We start from the raw sequence: 16,937 nt of genomic DNA on the forward strand, positions 1-16,937 counted from the left end.
TCTCATCTTCCACAATTACACTTGTAAATTTAAACAATATAACACTTCATATTACAACAAACTTTATTCTAATTATAATTCTCTTTCATTATATTATAAATACTCTACTCTCCTAATTTTGAATAAAAAGGTTCAACTTTTTATAAATATTATAAAGAGAATATTTTTTATTTTTTTGATATAGTACCATGTATTTTTCCATTTTCTACGCTATATTCCAAAATTTTTTTCCTTTTCGAGTTGAATTTTTTTTATCCTATATTGTACCCCTATGTTAAATCAACTTTAAGTTTTTCATTAGTTTCTTATTTTTAGTTCTTCAAGGAAAATTCTCCGACTTGATAAGAGATACGACAGAGTAGTAAGGTACGTAGAGTTTTTACAGAAATATAAGTATTATGAACCATATAATAATATAATGTCGTATTTTTAAAAGGGTTATAAGTGTAGGTTAACGTAAATTATGTTCTATATTATGAACCGTTAGTTGGTTAATTATACTATGCTACCCCTGAATGAAAATCCTGGCTCCGCCACTGCCATCAAGCATATTTTTCGGGAAGCTAATCGAGTAGCAGATCTTCTATCAAAAAAAGGTCACACTAGTTCTGCTACTTCGGTAGACGTGGATATTTCTACGGAACCTCTGTTAAATAAGTCAGTTCTACTTGATTCGTTAGGAGTCTCCCTTGAGAGAAGGGTGTCCTAACTTCCATTATGTACCAAAAAAAAAAAAAAAAATTATGTGTACTACTCGTCATGCACTTGTTAGTCAATATCCGAAAAATAGGTTGTTGGCACAACACATAGATTGGGCTGCACTTGGACTACTCTTCTAAAATTTTGACATAAACCCATAGATCCAGACACCTACATGGTTTTTTCTTGGCCCATTCGAGATTTTGCTTCAAATTAAAAATAAGTTTCTTATTTGGGCTCCAATAATCGAGCCACGTATGCAATGGATATTACATGTCAACAAAACACCTTAAAAATATTTCCCTGTAAAAACTCGAAAATTGAAGGTTGTGGATAAGCAAATATATGGATGATTTGTCAAACTCCACACCTCCAAAAAGAACAAGAACAAATAAAACCCCACTTAACTAAACTAGAGGAAGAACAACATCCTCTAAAAGCAAAAAAGAGGAAAAATGGAGGTGAGTATGTCACTAAACTCTCTAATTAGACTTCCCATGAAATCTAAGTCAACAACAGTTGATGAAACTACATCAATTATCAGACACTCTTTACATTCTACAAGACCAAAATGCCCAAAAACTCTTCACCAGAAACTGCAATTTGTGGTGGAAGCCAAGGGTAAAAAGGGAATGATGACTCGCCAATTTCAACGTCCTGGTCCTCCTCCTTTGCCCAAGATTGAAGATGATGGCAATCCTCGCTTTGTCATCTTCATTCGTATGGCTAATGTCTGTTTTCTCTCTCTCTCTCTCTCTCTTACTTCTATATTGCAATTTGATTTTTCATAAGTTGTTATATCATTTTTGTTACTTGATTTGTGTTTATAAAGATGTCAACTTTTCTCAATTGGGTACTTGAATTTTCATGTATAGACATAAAGTTCACAAAATTTTCAAGTGGGTAGTTGAGTTTTTACGCGTTTACAACATATTTCAATGTTTACACAAGTTGGTATTTTCAGTTTTTTATTTTATTTTATGATTTTGGTTGTCATGGACTGACTTAGGGGTGTTAATCAGGCACGCTAACTATTTGAGTTCGGCTCGAAAAATATGTTATGAGCCGAGTATAAGAAAGTTTGAAACACAATTTTGAGATATACATGTTAGTAAATTTATTAGTAAATGTATCCACAATGTTTGTGAGGATATAAAAAGGAGTAGAAAAGGTATAATTATGAATATTTTTACATGATTTCCATTGTAATAAAGTTGAACTTGAAAATTGAAACTCGAAGAAGCCGTTTTTCAGCTGAAGTTCGAGTGCAAGTGTCACAAGTGGAGCCAATCCGAGCAACCATGAGCTTGGGCTCAGTTCGGCTTGTTTACACCCCTATTTATCTTTGTATTTGTTTATTGAAGTATAAATAAATATGTTTTCATTGGCAAGCGAGGGAAAGAGTAAATTGATGCTGCTTTAGATCTTTCTGGCACTCAGTCATTTGTTTTTGAATAAACTAAATTTCTCCTAACAAATTCACATTATATTTATCGTTCTTGGGGGATTCTTAAAACATAACGCTTAAGAAGGATTTTTAGTTCATTATAATTTTTAATTGTGTAATGCACAATAAAAGTTGCATACAGAGTCACAATATCATATATATATTGAGTTGGATATGTTGTATATAGAATCACGAATATCATATATGGCTCAATATAATATATGTACAACATTCATGATAGAAAATCAAATCAAAAAATGTTGTAAGAAAAATTGCTCATAACTATTATGAAATACTAAGCAGCCCTCTGGTTGACGTTGCATCAATAAAATAAATTATTTGATGCAACGTCAACCATGAAATCATCATACGAATTATATATATATATGCTGGAACATATTTACTTGTTGTTGTAGTGTGTGATTACATCTGTTACAGTCTAAAAGTTGGTTTTCTATAATTGCGAAAATCATCATGATTTATTGACTCGATGATGAAAACGGACAGGTTTACCTATGGTATCCACTTAATCTAGTTACTGGTGGCACAACTGCAAAGATCATGGTTGCTGCAAAAGATAATATTCTGGGCAAATACATCTACAAGGATACGATTGCGAGAAATCTTGCTGCAGTTGTTTATCAAGTAAGCCTACTCATCTGCATCATATAATTACTTTGTGTCTATGCAGACAAATATTGTGAATATTCTGCTTTCTCTTGTGAACCATGATTATTGGCTTTGATCTTTATTCGATTTGCAATATTCATATGCTTGTGCTTCTGTTTATAAAAGTCGGGTTGCTGGTGCCTGACGGCTGGAAGGCGTAAATCTCTTGGTGTCACTTGTGAAATGTTGGGACATTTCATCTTAAATTGACTAAAACAGCAATGACTAGGATGCAAAAGGCAATTGTAGATTAATAGAAAGACAAGGTCAAGTACAATTGTAGTGTGATTTGTTACCCAATTACAACCCTTTGCAGATAGCAATATTTGCTCTGTTCATTGATAGTAATCACTACTTGTTTATGAGCAGCACGTGACAGTCTGGTGGTATTGGCATCACCTGCGATCCCATAGGACCCGGGATTAAGTCTCACCCCTTGCAAGTCACAAGATATCAACTTACCTATCTAATAAAAAATATTATTTGTTTATTCCTTCATTTTCTATATTGAATTATGTTGCCACAGACTCAACTTATTTGCATATGACCTGGTTTAGAAGAGCACATATTCCGCGTTTCTAACAACACCCTGCTGTCTCTCTGTTGTGCTTATGCAGATTGTTTTGGTCTCAATTTTTGTAAAATCTTCTTTTATTTCTTGTATGACTAATGAATGAAAAATGTGCTCCCTCCTTTTTCTTTTCTGATCTCTACAACGTTTGATTAAGTGTTCCCCCTAAAACTAGGTGCTGAAACATGTTTCATGTCTTTTTTAGCATTTAATATTTTCATTAGGATTTTCCACATGGTGAATATCGGAGTATGGAAAAGGCTCCTTGAGGAGATCAATCACACATTAAATGTATTATATAGTTGCTGAGAAGTATCAAAGAGCTTACAAAGAATGAAGCAATTATTACAGAAGATTACTGCTCATAGATACAAAGAATTACATCCATAATATTTGGCATAAAGATATTTACATATATTTTATATCCTATCATTGATCAGGATTGCAAGTTTTACCATGTTGGTGTTACCTTTATTGATTTTAAATAGACCTTTGGGCAATATATATCCGTACCTCATACTTAATCTATGCTTGTACAGGACGAGAAGGGGTTAATAAAGATAGCACAGAAGCAATTTCGTACTTTGAGGACAGCAACTGATTTTAGATATGGCTACAAGCTTGTTGTAATGTTTCCGCATCCTTCATCGAACTTGCATATCTTTTCTCCTATCATTATATGCCTTTAATGCAAGATTTCTAGACCTTCTAATTTTTGTGCATGAATTAATGCAGGAAAATGCTGATGTAAGAACTGCCCTTACTCCTAAAGATGTTATTGAGGTAACTTCTTGCTTTTATATTATGTGGACTATAGAAGATTTTCTTCTTTGAAAATATGAAAAATGAACAAATGATTGGGAGATAATGTTGAGAGTTGAGACCCTGTATATATATGCAATGCACATGTGAGTTGTCCCACATGGGATTGAGGACAAGTAATAATTAACCAATGTCTAAGGAGTTATTCCTCTGTTGCCAATTATTTGGGATATAATCTGACTGGATGTAGAAGAATATGTAAATTTGTAATTATTATATCATGTTGTGGAGACAGACTGAATATAATTCTAAGAGTGCTCGAGTATCTACATATGATTTGTTGATGATGATGTATAAATTTCTGATTCCATGTTCAGCTGCCTACTCAAGATCAACTGAAGACAGTGGTCGATAAGGTCAAGGATTTCTTTGGAGATGCGAAGGAATCCTTTGGTAAGATTACCACATTAAACTCATCTGAGGAGGCAGAGGAAACTTCTGAATCCAAGTGAGTGCATGTAATTGGAAGTCGAGGGACTTGGTTGATATCTTCATGATGCATTGCTCTCCATTGATTTGAGGTGAAGCTTCAAAATCGACGTTATTAGTCCCTTGACAAAGGTGCAGAAACTACCATCTCATGTATCTCATTGTCCTGCATGTATGAAAAGGGGGAGCAACATTATAGAATTTTTGGTTCTTGGAGCTTTGTTCTTTACTTACATCTACGTTCAAATGATCTCTTCCCGTTCACCTTGTAGAAATTTCTGTTTATGTATGTACATGCAAAATTAGTTAATTGTTTATGATGACGTGTGCTTATATTGCTTGATTTTCACATCCTTTTTACCTTTTTTTAATTAGGTAAGAAAAGAAGTAAATGGGAGGCTTTCTGCACGAGAGAAACTCCTAATTTATCGTTTACAAGAATATGGCGCATGGTGTAAAGTAGAATTGTCGCAATTTTCAATTAAAAAAGCAGAGTTAACTAAGTATCCTACATTGACGATTCAATTTGCTGCTTTGTTGGTATGTTGATAGATATGCTTGATATTCTAGGAAAAGAACAACTGAAAAAGAGTTCGAATATCTTTTGATGATGTATTTGATTTGCCAAGGAGGATCATAGACACCTTTACCGTATTGATTATTAAAAGGTTGTGGCCTTCAATTTGTAGATGTGGAATATCATCTTTGATTACAATTTGCAAGTAAGAGATCTTGTTGAAGAGCTGTGGTTTTTGCTATATAGACTTAGGTGTTGTCGAGGTCGTAGGCACAAACTTGGACACATGTATCATGGTGATCTCGGATGATGATACCTGCTACAACGGAGCAATCAAAGTCGAGTTTGCGAAAGGGATGTGAAGGTGGATCCCAAGATACAAGGGTGGGGTGCTTCGGCTGTTGACGAGGATGAGGAGGAGATATGGGGTTGGTGAAATATGACTAGTGAGCTTGTTGCAAGGCAACAATCTATCGAGATTCTAAGAGTCCACTCATTGAAGTAGAATTGACTTTGTGAAAAATTCGTATAAATTTAATTAACACTATTCAAAATGATATCATTTTGTTACTACCAGATGCTTCATAGTAAGAGAATAAATTTAACAATGAGTTGGGGTTTTGATCTCATGCACTGGAGGATGGAGAACGGTGGTTGAGGGGGATGTGGTAATGAAGCCATTTTTTTTTTAACCTTGGCGAGGTCCCGTAATTGCCTAGAAAAATGACATGAAATAAAAAGATAGGTTGTTGGACAAAGAAACTATCATATTGACAAACAACCATCCATCAACTTCTACACTTGTAGTTTTGATACAACAAGGGCTATTCAGAGTGCAACTCAAACCATTTGACAAACAACCATCCATCAACTTCTACACTTGTAGTTTTGATACAACAAGGGCTATTCAGAGTGCAACTCAAACCATTTTTTCGCGGTGTGGGTTAGTTTGCGGTTTTAAAATTGCGGTTTGGGTTATGATTTCAAGCAAACCACGATTTGCGGTTTGGATTGGGTTTTTGATTTTTGTAAACCGAAACCGCACCGTAAATCGCATTTTATATGATTTTTGTTTTAAATTAAACTTGACAAGATGGCGTACAAGTATACAACTGAAAAAAGAAGTTTGAGGTAAAGAACTTAGACACTTTTGATAAATTATTATTATGTTTAAGTATGAAGTCAAATTCATATTTATTTGGACTCTTTATATTTATTAACAATTTTTTTTACTCTTATAATACAAAATTCATGTCGCGGAAGAAAAAAGAAAAGGTTAAACCGCAAACCAAACCGCACCAAACCGATTTGCGCGGTTCGATTTTGGGTTGGTTTGGGCAAAAGTGTGGTGCAGTTTCGGGTGGAAAATGTGAAACTGTATACTTGCGATTTTGGTTGGGTCACATTCCAAAACCAACCCAAACCGGGAACACCCTAGATACAACGACAAACATGTCCTGTTCTGGATTTATATGATTGATCTTTAAAATTGAAAATTTTTGCTTAAACGTACACAACTCTACTGCCATCTAAGTTCACAGATTCATAGTCTAGACAGACATTTACGCATTTACAACTGGTTGCTTATCTAGCCTTAGCGCACCTTTAAACTTTAGCCTTTTCATTTGACTCGTCAGTCGTCATCATCTCTAAGTTTGATCATTGCTTCCCTTAAAAGGATGAGCCTCGTTTACTGTTGGGACAAGAACTAGAGGCGTTTTCTTTCGAGTAGCCAACCCGAATAGCTCTGTAAGATCCATCTTTTCAGCTTCAACCCCATATGGTAATTTCCAATCAAAGTGATACAGCATCTGAGCTAGTGCGAGCTCAACTGTTGCTAACCCGAATGAATACCCAGGGCAGCCTCTCCTTCCCCCACCAAATGGTAGGAACCTGAAATCTTGACCCTTGAAATCAATCATCTTTAGATCACCCTCCATGAACCTCTCTGGGTTATAATGCAACGGATTATACCATGACTTGGGATCTCGGCCAATTGAGAAGGTGTTGATAAGGACTCGAGTTTTGGGTGGTATTTCATAGCCATCGATCACACATCTTTCCATTGATTCTCGTGGGACAAGGAGAGGAACTGTTGGATGGAGTCGCATTGTTTCCTTAATAACAGCTTTTAAGTAATGAAAGTGCTGAAGATGACTATCATCAACGTGCCCTGTTTGTGATGAGATGCTTCTTACCTCTTCTTGTGCTTTCTTCATTACTTCTGGATGCCTAGCTAGTTCCGTCATTGTCCATTCTAATGTTGATGAAGTTGTGTCGGTTCCAGCCACAAACATGTCCTGTTCAATCAGATATAAGTCAGAAGCCACAAACATATGCCAGTTGCCTAGTTAGAAGGGAGGTATAAGAGCAACTACAATGACAAGTTACAACTTGTAACTTTGTGTGCTACATCAGATTTTCAAACTGCAACATTTTCAAGCTACAACCTCTCCCATTGAAAAACTACAACCACTTGTAGTTTTTGTAGGTCACACCTGTCATCACCATATCAACAATTTTTACTATACAATTACAATCATAATTTGTTATTAGCTTGTAAAATAATAAATTGTCGAAATAAATGACTTTTATTCCAAATTTTAAATAACTCATTTTAAAAATAAACTAAAACAACAAAAAAAATATATATTAAGATACAACATAATTAATACATAAAAACGAAAGCGAGATTACATTAAAAAAAAGTACTACATATTATCTTGATTTCCAAAAAAAGTACTACATATTGTCTTGAGAACAATCATCCATTTGCGGGTATATTTTTCTGAAGGAAATAATATATGAGAGAAAGAGATATAGAAATCTTGTGGGTATATTTTTTTACAACATTGTTACTCCTATTTATAGACTAATATTTGAAAAAAAAAATTGCATATACTGTAGCACAACAAACCGTTGCAAATTACTCAACAGCTCAAATTATTCTACAGATCTATATTAATACCGTTGCAAGTCTCCTATTATACAAAGAAAGTGTATTTGAAAGTAAAATGTGAAAGAGAAAAGTGAAAGTGGGCCCACAAAAAATAGACAAAGCAAGTAGCTTTGTGGAGCTGCTTGGCTTCCCAAAGCAACAAGTTTGCTTTCTCTCTAACAACAAAGCTACTAGCTCCAACTATTGGTAAATTGCAAGTGGGGACCTCATCAATACCACTGGAGCTGCTCTAATCTGTTGCAAACTGGAGATTTTCAATTAAGAAGATTTTAGGTTTGGAGTTGGATAATATCAGAAGAGGTACATTGGTACAATGGTAAATGAGTCTTCAATTAGCTTTCCACTCTCTCTCATCTATTATGTTTCTTCATACTACCTTCAAGAATTCTTATAAAATCACTTAACAACAATAAAACTCTTAAAACTTTTCACTATTTTGTAGTACCTATGTCAATAAATGAAGCTAATTTTATATTATGATCAAAATTATATAAAAAAAGTTACTCATGTAAATTAAATATAATTACAAAAAATTAATTATGATATATAGTTTAGAATTTTTTTAAGAAATTAATTTTGAATGCTTGAAGAGGCTCATATACGGAACGTCTTGAAATAATACCCGGAGCAGGAGATTCTCGGTTCCCACCCGGCCATCGACTGCACCGTCGCACAAAACAACAGGTCTCCTTCCTCGTCTCGACAAGCAACGCCTAGGCCCGAACCATCCACACCCACCTTACCCGCATCAACGTTTACTTTAACCCAGCCCTCCTCCGGCTTCCTCCAGCTTACGGCACCCACTGAACCCCCAATCGCACGATATATAATTTTATAAAAATATTAATTTTTCATAATTTGCATTGGTTTGAGTTTGTATTCATTTTTAATCCTAAACACTTAAATTTTTTTTTAAGATTGATGGGATATGGAAAAAATAGTAAATTGTGTATGAAATATATCCAATATTAGACTCATTTCATAGACAAAGAAAAATTATAGAGAAGGTATTGTGTCAGACTCGTCTGACACAATACAACTGGTCGGGCCACTTCAGTTAGAAGCACTTGTGCTTCAGTTAGACGCACTTGGGTTTCAGTTGGTCTTTATTTTTTTTAGGTAGTCTTAATTTTTTTTTCAGGTAGTCTTCATTTTTTTTCAGGTAATCTTCATTTTCTTTCAGGTAGTCTTCATTTTTTTTTAGATAGTCTTCTTTTTTTCCAGTTGGTTTCAAATTTTTTTAAACACCAATTGAAACATATAAAACACCAACTGAAAGAACAACAAGAACTAACTGAAACATTAACAAAGCACCAACTGAATGAAAGGAAAAATAAGAGCAGCTGAAACATATTAAGCACCAACTGAAACATTTTTTTTCAGGTAGTCTTCATTTTTTTTCAGTTAGTCTGCATTTTTTTTCAGTTAGTCTTCATTTTTTTCAGTTAGTCTTCATTTTTTTCACTTAGTCTTAATTTTTTTTCAGTTAGTCTTAATTTTTTTTTCAGTTGGTCCATTATTTGTTTCAGTTGGTCCATTATTTGTTTCAGTTGGTCCATTATTTCTTTCAGTTGGTCTATTATTTCTTTCAGTTGGTACACATATTACGAAACAAAGTCCAACTGAAACAAAACAATAACTAACTGAAACAAAACAATAACCAACTGAAACAAAACAATAACAAACTGAAACAAAACAATAACCAACTGAAACAAAAAAATAACCATCTGAAAATGGAAAATAGGAAAAGAATGAAGACTGAAATTAAGAATTTCATGAAGAAAACTTCGAACCTCAATTTGTTGTGAATGGTGGAAATCTCAAGTAATTTCATCCTTCAGATTACTCGTTGTTTGGGTGATTCCTCCACTGCCATTGATTTCGCCGAACACCTTCGTTGTAATAATTTCCCAGATGCAAATTCTCTTTCTTTTGCATTTCAAGCTGTTTTTGAGCTTGTTATTCGTCAACCTGATTGGAAAGAGAAGCTCTTTGATCTTTATAACACTTTTAAAGAGTTGGGTGTTCCTTTAACCCTTCTCTCTCTCCTCCTCATTCTCTTCTCATTCTTCTATGTTTCAGGTCCATTCTCTCTCCTCAAACTTATTTCTTTTCTTTTGTTTTGGTTTTGTGCAGACGCATGTTCCATGGGAGTTGTTGATGGTCCGACCGAAAGTTTCGGTCAGACCGTCTGATACAATACTTTCACAAAATTATAACGGTTGGGAAAGTAATTATAACCAGTTTTTTTAAAAAATTTTAGAAAAGATCATTAAATGATTATAAGAAGAAAAATATTTTTTAGTAATAGCAATAATTTGTGCCATGTGTCACCATATGGTTGGTTGGAACAAATAACAAATTTTTGAAGGTCCATTTCCACACCTGAGTTAAAATTAATGTTTTAGTTTGTAGGCCCAATACAAAGTAGAGTCATTTCTCTTTTTATCTCAAAAGGTATCTCCTTCAATACACTTTGCAACGTGTCCATATAGATACATCCAAGACAGACTCAAAGTCTCATTATTGGGTAAGATGTAATTCTCCATTTTCTCTCTCTTTAAAGAGTTACTCCAACTATCTCTTTTTATCTCTCGAATGTTGTTGTACCATTTTTGCAAACCGTAACCATTCAAATAGGTAATCGCATAAACATTTAACAACGAAAAATAAGAAAAAGGAAATATCATTTTTGAGAAAAACATTTAACACCCTATCAAACGGAGCCTAAGTCGCAATTAATTATAACTTACTTATTAATACTTTTTTTTTTATATACGAACTTATTAACACTTTTATACAAACAACAAATATAATTAGCTAATAGAGCGATAATTAAAGTTGACGAAGTAAATAACATTTTCGGTCAATTAAGACAAAATATTAGCATTGATTGGCATAAGAATTTCCTTTCAAAATTACGTAAAGTTATTATAATGTGTCCTATGATTACGAAAGACCTGCTTCGTCCTCAACTTTGGTTCAAAGTTCATTTGTTTACATGATTAATATATTATTCTGATCAGCTATGAATTAAGATAATAAAGAGAATTAGAGAAAGAGTTAGGAATTTAGTACTTACTAGAACGAGAGCTTTGAGATTGTCATCAGTAATGGGCACTTCAAGATTCTCCTGTTTTTGGACTCTGAGCAACACATCCACAAAATCTTCTCCTTCATTCTCTCTCCTCTCCTTCTTTATATGCTCTTCTATTATCTCATCACAAACACGTCTCAAATCCTCTAAGTTCCTCTCCAACCTCCTCTTAAACCCACTCACTGAGTTAACCCACCCCCAACTCGGATAAAAGTCTCCCACACAAAATCCCGCAAGCAGCTCCTGTGTTTCCGTCAAAACATCCACCAAATTCTTCCCAACTCCCCGAGTTGACTCGCTAATGAACCGCTTCCCAAACGCAACTCGGCAGAGCATATCATTCGCCAACCCAAAAAACGCCTTGCTCACGTCGACTTCTGACCCGGACTGAGCTGACACGGTGGATAGAAGCCGAGTCAACTCCTCGACTCGGACGAGTTGGAACGAGTTGACTCGTCTTGGGGATAGCAACTCAGTGACGCAAATCTTCCTGGCTTGGCGCCAGTAAGGTCCGTAGGAAGAGAAGGTGACATCGGAGCACCCGAACGAAAGGTATTGCGCTGCGATGATTTGTGGACGGTTGCAGAAGATGTGATCATGGACCTTGAGGATTTCTTTAGCTAGATCAGCTGAGGAGATCACCACTGTTGGAACTTGGCCTAGTTGGAGGTATAGTATTGGGCCGTGCTGCTTGGCTAAGTTGAAGAGAGAGTGGTGGGGCATGTCTGTTAGGAGGTGGAGGTGACCGATGATAGGGAGTCTTGGTGGCGACGGCGGGAGCACAGGACGTTTGCGCTCCCGACCACAGCGGTAAATGATGTAGACGAGAATTATAGTGCATAGTGTTATGGCTATCGCCAAGAAAGTGTTGTTGGTGTTAACATCCATATTTTATCTATTGTGTACTATGTTTTTCTTTCTCTCGCTTTAGCTTGATGAAGTAGTAGAATTTCAGACGAAGCCAAATTGCTAAAAAATACTCACGTTTTAGTTGATGTCATTTGGAGTGTACCAATTTGATACCGTAGTCACATATGGGAGGAAAGGGAAAACACTAGCTACTACGTACTAGTATGACTATGAGACAAAGTGAAATTTTGTATTGCCACATCAATGTGTAAACGTGTTTGTTGCGTCTACGGTCTTTCCTGTTCATTTCTTTCGAGCAATTAGTCGAAGGCGGACTCGTGTCTATCATTAGGATAGTAGATAGGGAGCCAAAATACAGCTCAAAATACATAAAACGTGCGCTCATTAAGTGGGATGCGAAGCCATTGAACTTTTTTGAATCTTCGATGAGCGCCAAAAAACATAAAACATATTTTTTGAATTCATTACTTTTATTTTGCCACACAAATTTCAAGATATTTTCTCTCTCTTCTTCCCAAATCCTCCAACATCTCTCTAGCTTCTCTCTAACCTATCTCATCAAACTCTTCAACATTCTTCATTTTCTTGCAGAATTTTCGTACATGAAGATGAACACAACGAGTCCCAAAGCGAAATCGACAACATACGGTATTAGATTTATGCATTTGATTAAAAAAAGAGCATTTATTTTACCACTTTTTTTCTTGTTTTTTTCCTCTTTTTCGGTGAAGATATTGATGGTGGTTTGTGAAAAAAATGAAAACAACCTTGTAATTGATGTCCCAATGAACAAAGGACATAGCCCAATGAATGAAGGGGATGAAGAAGTTCGACATCAAGAAAAAAAAGGCAGCAAAAATCAGGTTATGTTCATTGTATTGTAAATATATGTTCGTTGTATTATTATAATGTACTCATTGAGTCCATGTTGGTCATATGTTTATTATAATTAGTCATATGCTTATTATATGTTTATTCAGAACTTAGGTATATATTTGTTCATATATTTTGTGTGTTTGACACATATTAATTGCATTAATAACATGAATTATGGCATATGTTCATTGTCTAATTAGCATATGTTCGATGAAATACATGTTGGTCAGATGTTAATTGCATTTCAGTCATATATTCATTATGTATTTGTAATATATTCAATAAAATGATATCAATTAATGATAGATTAATTATCATATATTTGTCTACAAAAATATTTGATATTTATTCAATTGTTTTTTGTATGATTATATGATATTTATTGTACAATTTACAGGTACAATGTTTACATTTTTAAGCCAATGTTCATTAATGATATCAATTAATGATAGGTTAATTATCATATATTTGTCTACAAAAATATTTGATATTTATTCAATTGTTTTTTGTATGATTAATATTTATTGTACAATTTACAGGTACAATGTTTACATTTTTAAGCCAATGTTCATTATATTACTAACATGCATTCACTAAAATCATTTTAATCACATGCTCGTTATATTTGGTCATATATTTATTATGTGTCTGGGAGCATGTTTATTGTATTATTAAAATATGTTTATTGTATGTTTGAAAGATTAGTTCAATTCAATATATTATAAACTTGAAGAATTTTGTTTTAATTAATGTTCCTTTCTTTCTTGTATCAGTTCAATTCGACTAGTTCAGATAGCTAATGATATGTTACAATGTAGAAATCTCACAAATCAAATCAATCGGGAATGAGAGGAAGCTCATAAGCGAAAATATATTTTTAACGAACTCAATAGTGTTTAGTTAGCAATAGATGGTCTTTTGTAAGACCCTGGTGTCCATATGAGACATAATGAATTATTTTGGTTAACAATAAATGTTCTTTTGTAAGACCCTCGTGTTCATATGGGACATAATGTATTATTTTGGTTATATTTCTATCTTGTGATACATACTATATTTTGAATTCACAATATTTTATAATTACTTGTTTTTCAATAATTATATAAATATTCAGTTCAGTTATTCATTATAGATACACTAGTAGAATAAATGTTATTTGCTGCGGTGATATTGCTGCGGTTTTACCCATACGCAGCAATATATCACGCAAAAAGAAAAGGAAAAATACAAAAAATCATATTGCTGCGGTTTCGGCCGAAAACCGCAGCAATATGATTTCAACGAAATTTTTTTGAAATTTTTTTGACTAATATTGCTGCGGTTTCTCGAAAAAAACCGTAGCAATATATTAAAATAGTATAAAAATTATTATTTTAATATATTATTGCGGTTCCTTGAGAAAACCGCAGCAATATAGACTCTTTTAAGTATAAAAAGAAATTTGTGGCCCAACTAGGGTTTTGTTCCCCCTTCTCTCTCATTAGCCGTTCACTAGAACATACACTCTCTCTCTCCTCACAGAAACGCTCTCTCTCCACACCATCTCTCCTCTTCGCCATTTCTCTCCTCGACAGTTCTCTCTCTCTCCTCGACGGTTCGCTCTCTCTCTCCTCACTAGAACACCCTCATCCTCTCACCTTGTCTTCGACGGTGGTGGAGACGAAGATCTCGAAAATTCCGACGAAGACTCTCAGATCTGTTTGTTTGTTTTTTAACTTCGTCTCGAGTCAAATATTACCGACGAAGACCTCGATTTCTTTTGTGGTGGAGACGGCTTTCATCGTCTCGAGTTCATTCTCATCACGCGTTCGCCGTTCTCCGACGAAGACCTCGAGGCAAATATTTCCGACGAAGAACTCGATCTGTTTTGTGGTGGAGACGGCTTTCATCGTCTCGAGTTCGTTCTCATCACGTTGTTCGCCGTTCTCCGACGAAGACCTCGAGTCAAATTTTTCCGACGAAGACTTCGATCTGTTTTTCGACGAACACCTCGATCTGTTTTTTTCGTTTTTTTGTTTTCAGAATTTTCCGTTTTTTTCCGTTTATATTTTCTTTTTTTTTGTTCTTTCCGTTTAAGTGCATTTCCAAAAGATCTTCCCTCTTTTACATTATTCCTTATTTGGAATTCTTTTTTCCCTTTTTACCTTCTCATGTCATTATCATATGGTCCACCATTACATTTTTTTTTTTTGGTGAAAAAGGCGAGAATCACATAAAGTTAAACATAATGTTAAAGTTATTACAATCCGAGATTTGTTTTTTTAGTATTATTTGTTTTTATTAGTCATTTATTTGTAATTGTTTTTTAATTTTGCTTTTCTATTTTACATTTTATTCTTTTGTAATATTGATGTAATTAGATTTTTCATCTTTATATATTAATGAACATTTTATCTTCAGTTTGTCTGAATTTAATGGATAGTGAATATGTTAGTTGTTTGGTTTTAATATTTCAAATTTAATTGACAAATGCAAAAAAAAAAAAAAAAAAAAAATTTGTCTGTACCAGGTCATATTGCTGCGGTTTTGGCTAGAAACCGCAGCAATATACTGGATTTTTTCTGATATAAAGTAATAATATTGCTGCTGTTTTGTGTTAGAAACTGCAGCAATATGTTGAAATATTGTTGCGGTTAAAAAACGCAGCAATATATTATTTACCTATTGCTGCCCCCTTAATTGCTGCGCGCCCAAAACCGCAGCAATAAGCATTTATTCTACTAGTGATAGTATGTTGTTTGTTGCGGAATCATATTTTTACATTACAAAGAATAATAATTATAATATATTGATTAATCACAATCAACATATAAGTAATTTGAAAGAACAAAACAATAGTAAATTTGAAACATATTTTGAAATTTGAAAATCAGCGGCAATTTTGAATTTTGAAAATTCATAAACCTACCGAATTTTGGAGTAAGTCGAAAATGTTCAGTACAATATTGCAATTGTTCATTCAATAGAAAGAATGTGTTTATTGCACTTAAATTTTCATAAATATTCATTCTGAAATTGTAAATGTTCACTATAATGAATTGGATGTTTATTGGTTTACAACACATCAATTTCTTTGCCTTTTTCATCTTTTTTTGACAGGGATAGATTAGCTTGCTTTGCAAATGGAACACCAACAACTTCTTTAATCATCACACCTTTACCTTTTCCTTCTTTTTTCTCACCAGAAAACATCTTAACAGGGAACTTTTGCTTATGGGCACCAGAGCTAAAACCTAGACCATGGGTAGGGCTAGGTCTAGCCAGATGACTTGGCCTTGCCTCCACCATACTAACTTGCTCAAGTATGGTGGAGGAAAGATCTTGCTTATTACTTGCTTGATCTAATAAGTCTGTCAACCACTTCTTTTTGGATGTTTAATTAGTTTAGCTTTCAGCTCCTTTTTGGGAGGATATATCAAAGCATAATAATCAATCACATAATCTTCACAGCCACAAAGAGAGCAACCAGAAGAGAAATATTCATACCATATCAAGTAGCTACTAGAGAAGCCTAATGAACGTTTAATTTTAGCATACTCTAACAAAGATTGAGTTATATCCAGTCTCACACAAGCCTGTGCAAACCCGATTTTATGCCTAAGCACTGCCCTGGGGTGAAGCCTAATCAAGGCATCCACATGATTCAGCTATCAAATTTGCTACCTAGTCGAAGTTAATAAGCCTAGTTGGAAATCTAGGTATCCTCACCCATCAATCAATTAACTATTTTTATCTCTTCAACAAAGGGATAAAAAAATTAGCTTTTTCAGGGATATATCACAAATAACTTACTTTGGACATGCCAAGGCCATTCTGACCAAACTAGGAATAAATCACTTATTGGCAAATCTAATTAGCATCCACCCATTGGCCATTGCCCATCTAAAGATATTCTACATCTCTCTTGTGGAACTTCCAGTCAGCTTTAGTTCTGGCTATGATGGTTCTAATATCAAATGACTCACGTAACATTTTTCCAAC

The 16,937-nt window shown here is 34.2% G+C and overlaps 2 protein-coding genes across 2 annotated transcripts; one reads left to right on the forward strand and one right to left on the reverse strand.

Moving 5' to 3' along the window:
• Positions 1–1,031: 1,031 nt before the first annotated feature.
• Positions 1,032–4,970, forward strand: LOC104903638 (hypothetical protein). Its single transcript, XM_010691706.4, has 5 exons — positions 1,032–1,430; positions 2,654–2,791; positions 3,926–4,012; positions 4,122–4,169; positions 4,526–4,970. Exons 1-5 carry the CDS (start codon positions 1,155–1,157, stop codon positions 4,658–4,660), a joined length of 684 nt encoding a protein of 227 aa, XP_010690008.2. The 5' UTR covers positions 1,032–1,154; the 3' UTR covers positions 4,661–4,970.
• A 1,623-nt stretch (positions 4,971–6,593) lies between these two features.
• On the reverse strand, positions 6,594–12,238 carry LOC104903637 (tryptamine 5-hydroxylase). The gene is made up of 2 exons (XM_010691705.4): positions 11,196–12,238; positions 6,594–7,454 (listed from the first exon to the last, which is right to left on the reverse strand). Exons 1-2 carry the CDS (start codon positions 12,096–12,098, stop codon positions 6,804–6,806), a joined length of 1,554 nt encoding a protein of 517 aa, XP_010690007.2. The 5' UTR covers positions 12,099–12,238; the 3' UTR covers positions 6,594–6,803.
• Between the last annotated feature and the right edge of the window lie 4,699 nt (positions 12,239–16,937).

Source organism: Beta vulgaris, chromosome 6 (assembly GCF_026745355.1).
Source record: "Beta vulgaris subsp. vulgaris cultivar EL10 chromosome 6, EL10.2, whole genome shotgun sequence".
In the NCBI taxonomy this organism is placed as follows: Eukaryota; Viridiplantae; Streptophyta; class Magnoliopsida; order Caryophyllales; family Amaranthaceae; genus Beta; species Beta vulgaris.

Coding starts and splice junctions, on each gene's coding strand:
- LOC104903638 (XM_010691706.4), top strand. CDS start 1,155: ATGGAGGTGAGTATGTCACTAAACTCTCTAATTAGACTTCCCATGAAA. Junction 1,431..2,653: donor TCTTCATTCGTATGGCTAAT/GTCTGTTTTCTC, acceptor GAAAACGGACAG/GTTTACCTATGGTATCCACT. Junction 4,170..4,525: donor CTCCTAAAGATGTTATTGAG/GTAACTTCTTGC, acceptor TTCCATGTTCAG/CTGCCTACTCAAGATCAACT.
- LOC104903637 (XM_010691705.4), bottom strand. CDS start 12,098: ATGGATGTTAACACCAACAACACTTTCTTGGCGATAGCCATAACACTA. Junction 7,455..11,195: donor ATCTCAAAGCTCTCGTTCTA/GTAAGTACTAAA, acceptor CTGATTGAACAG/GACATGTTTGTGGCTGGAAC.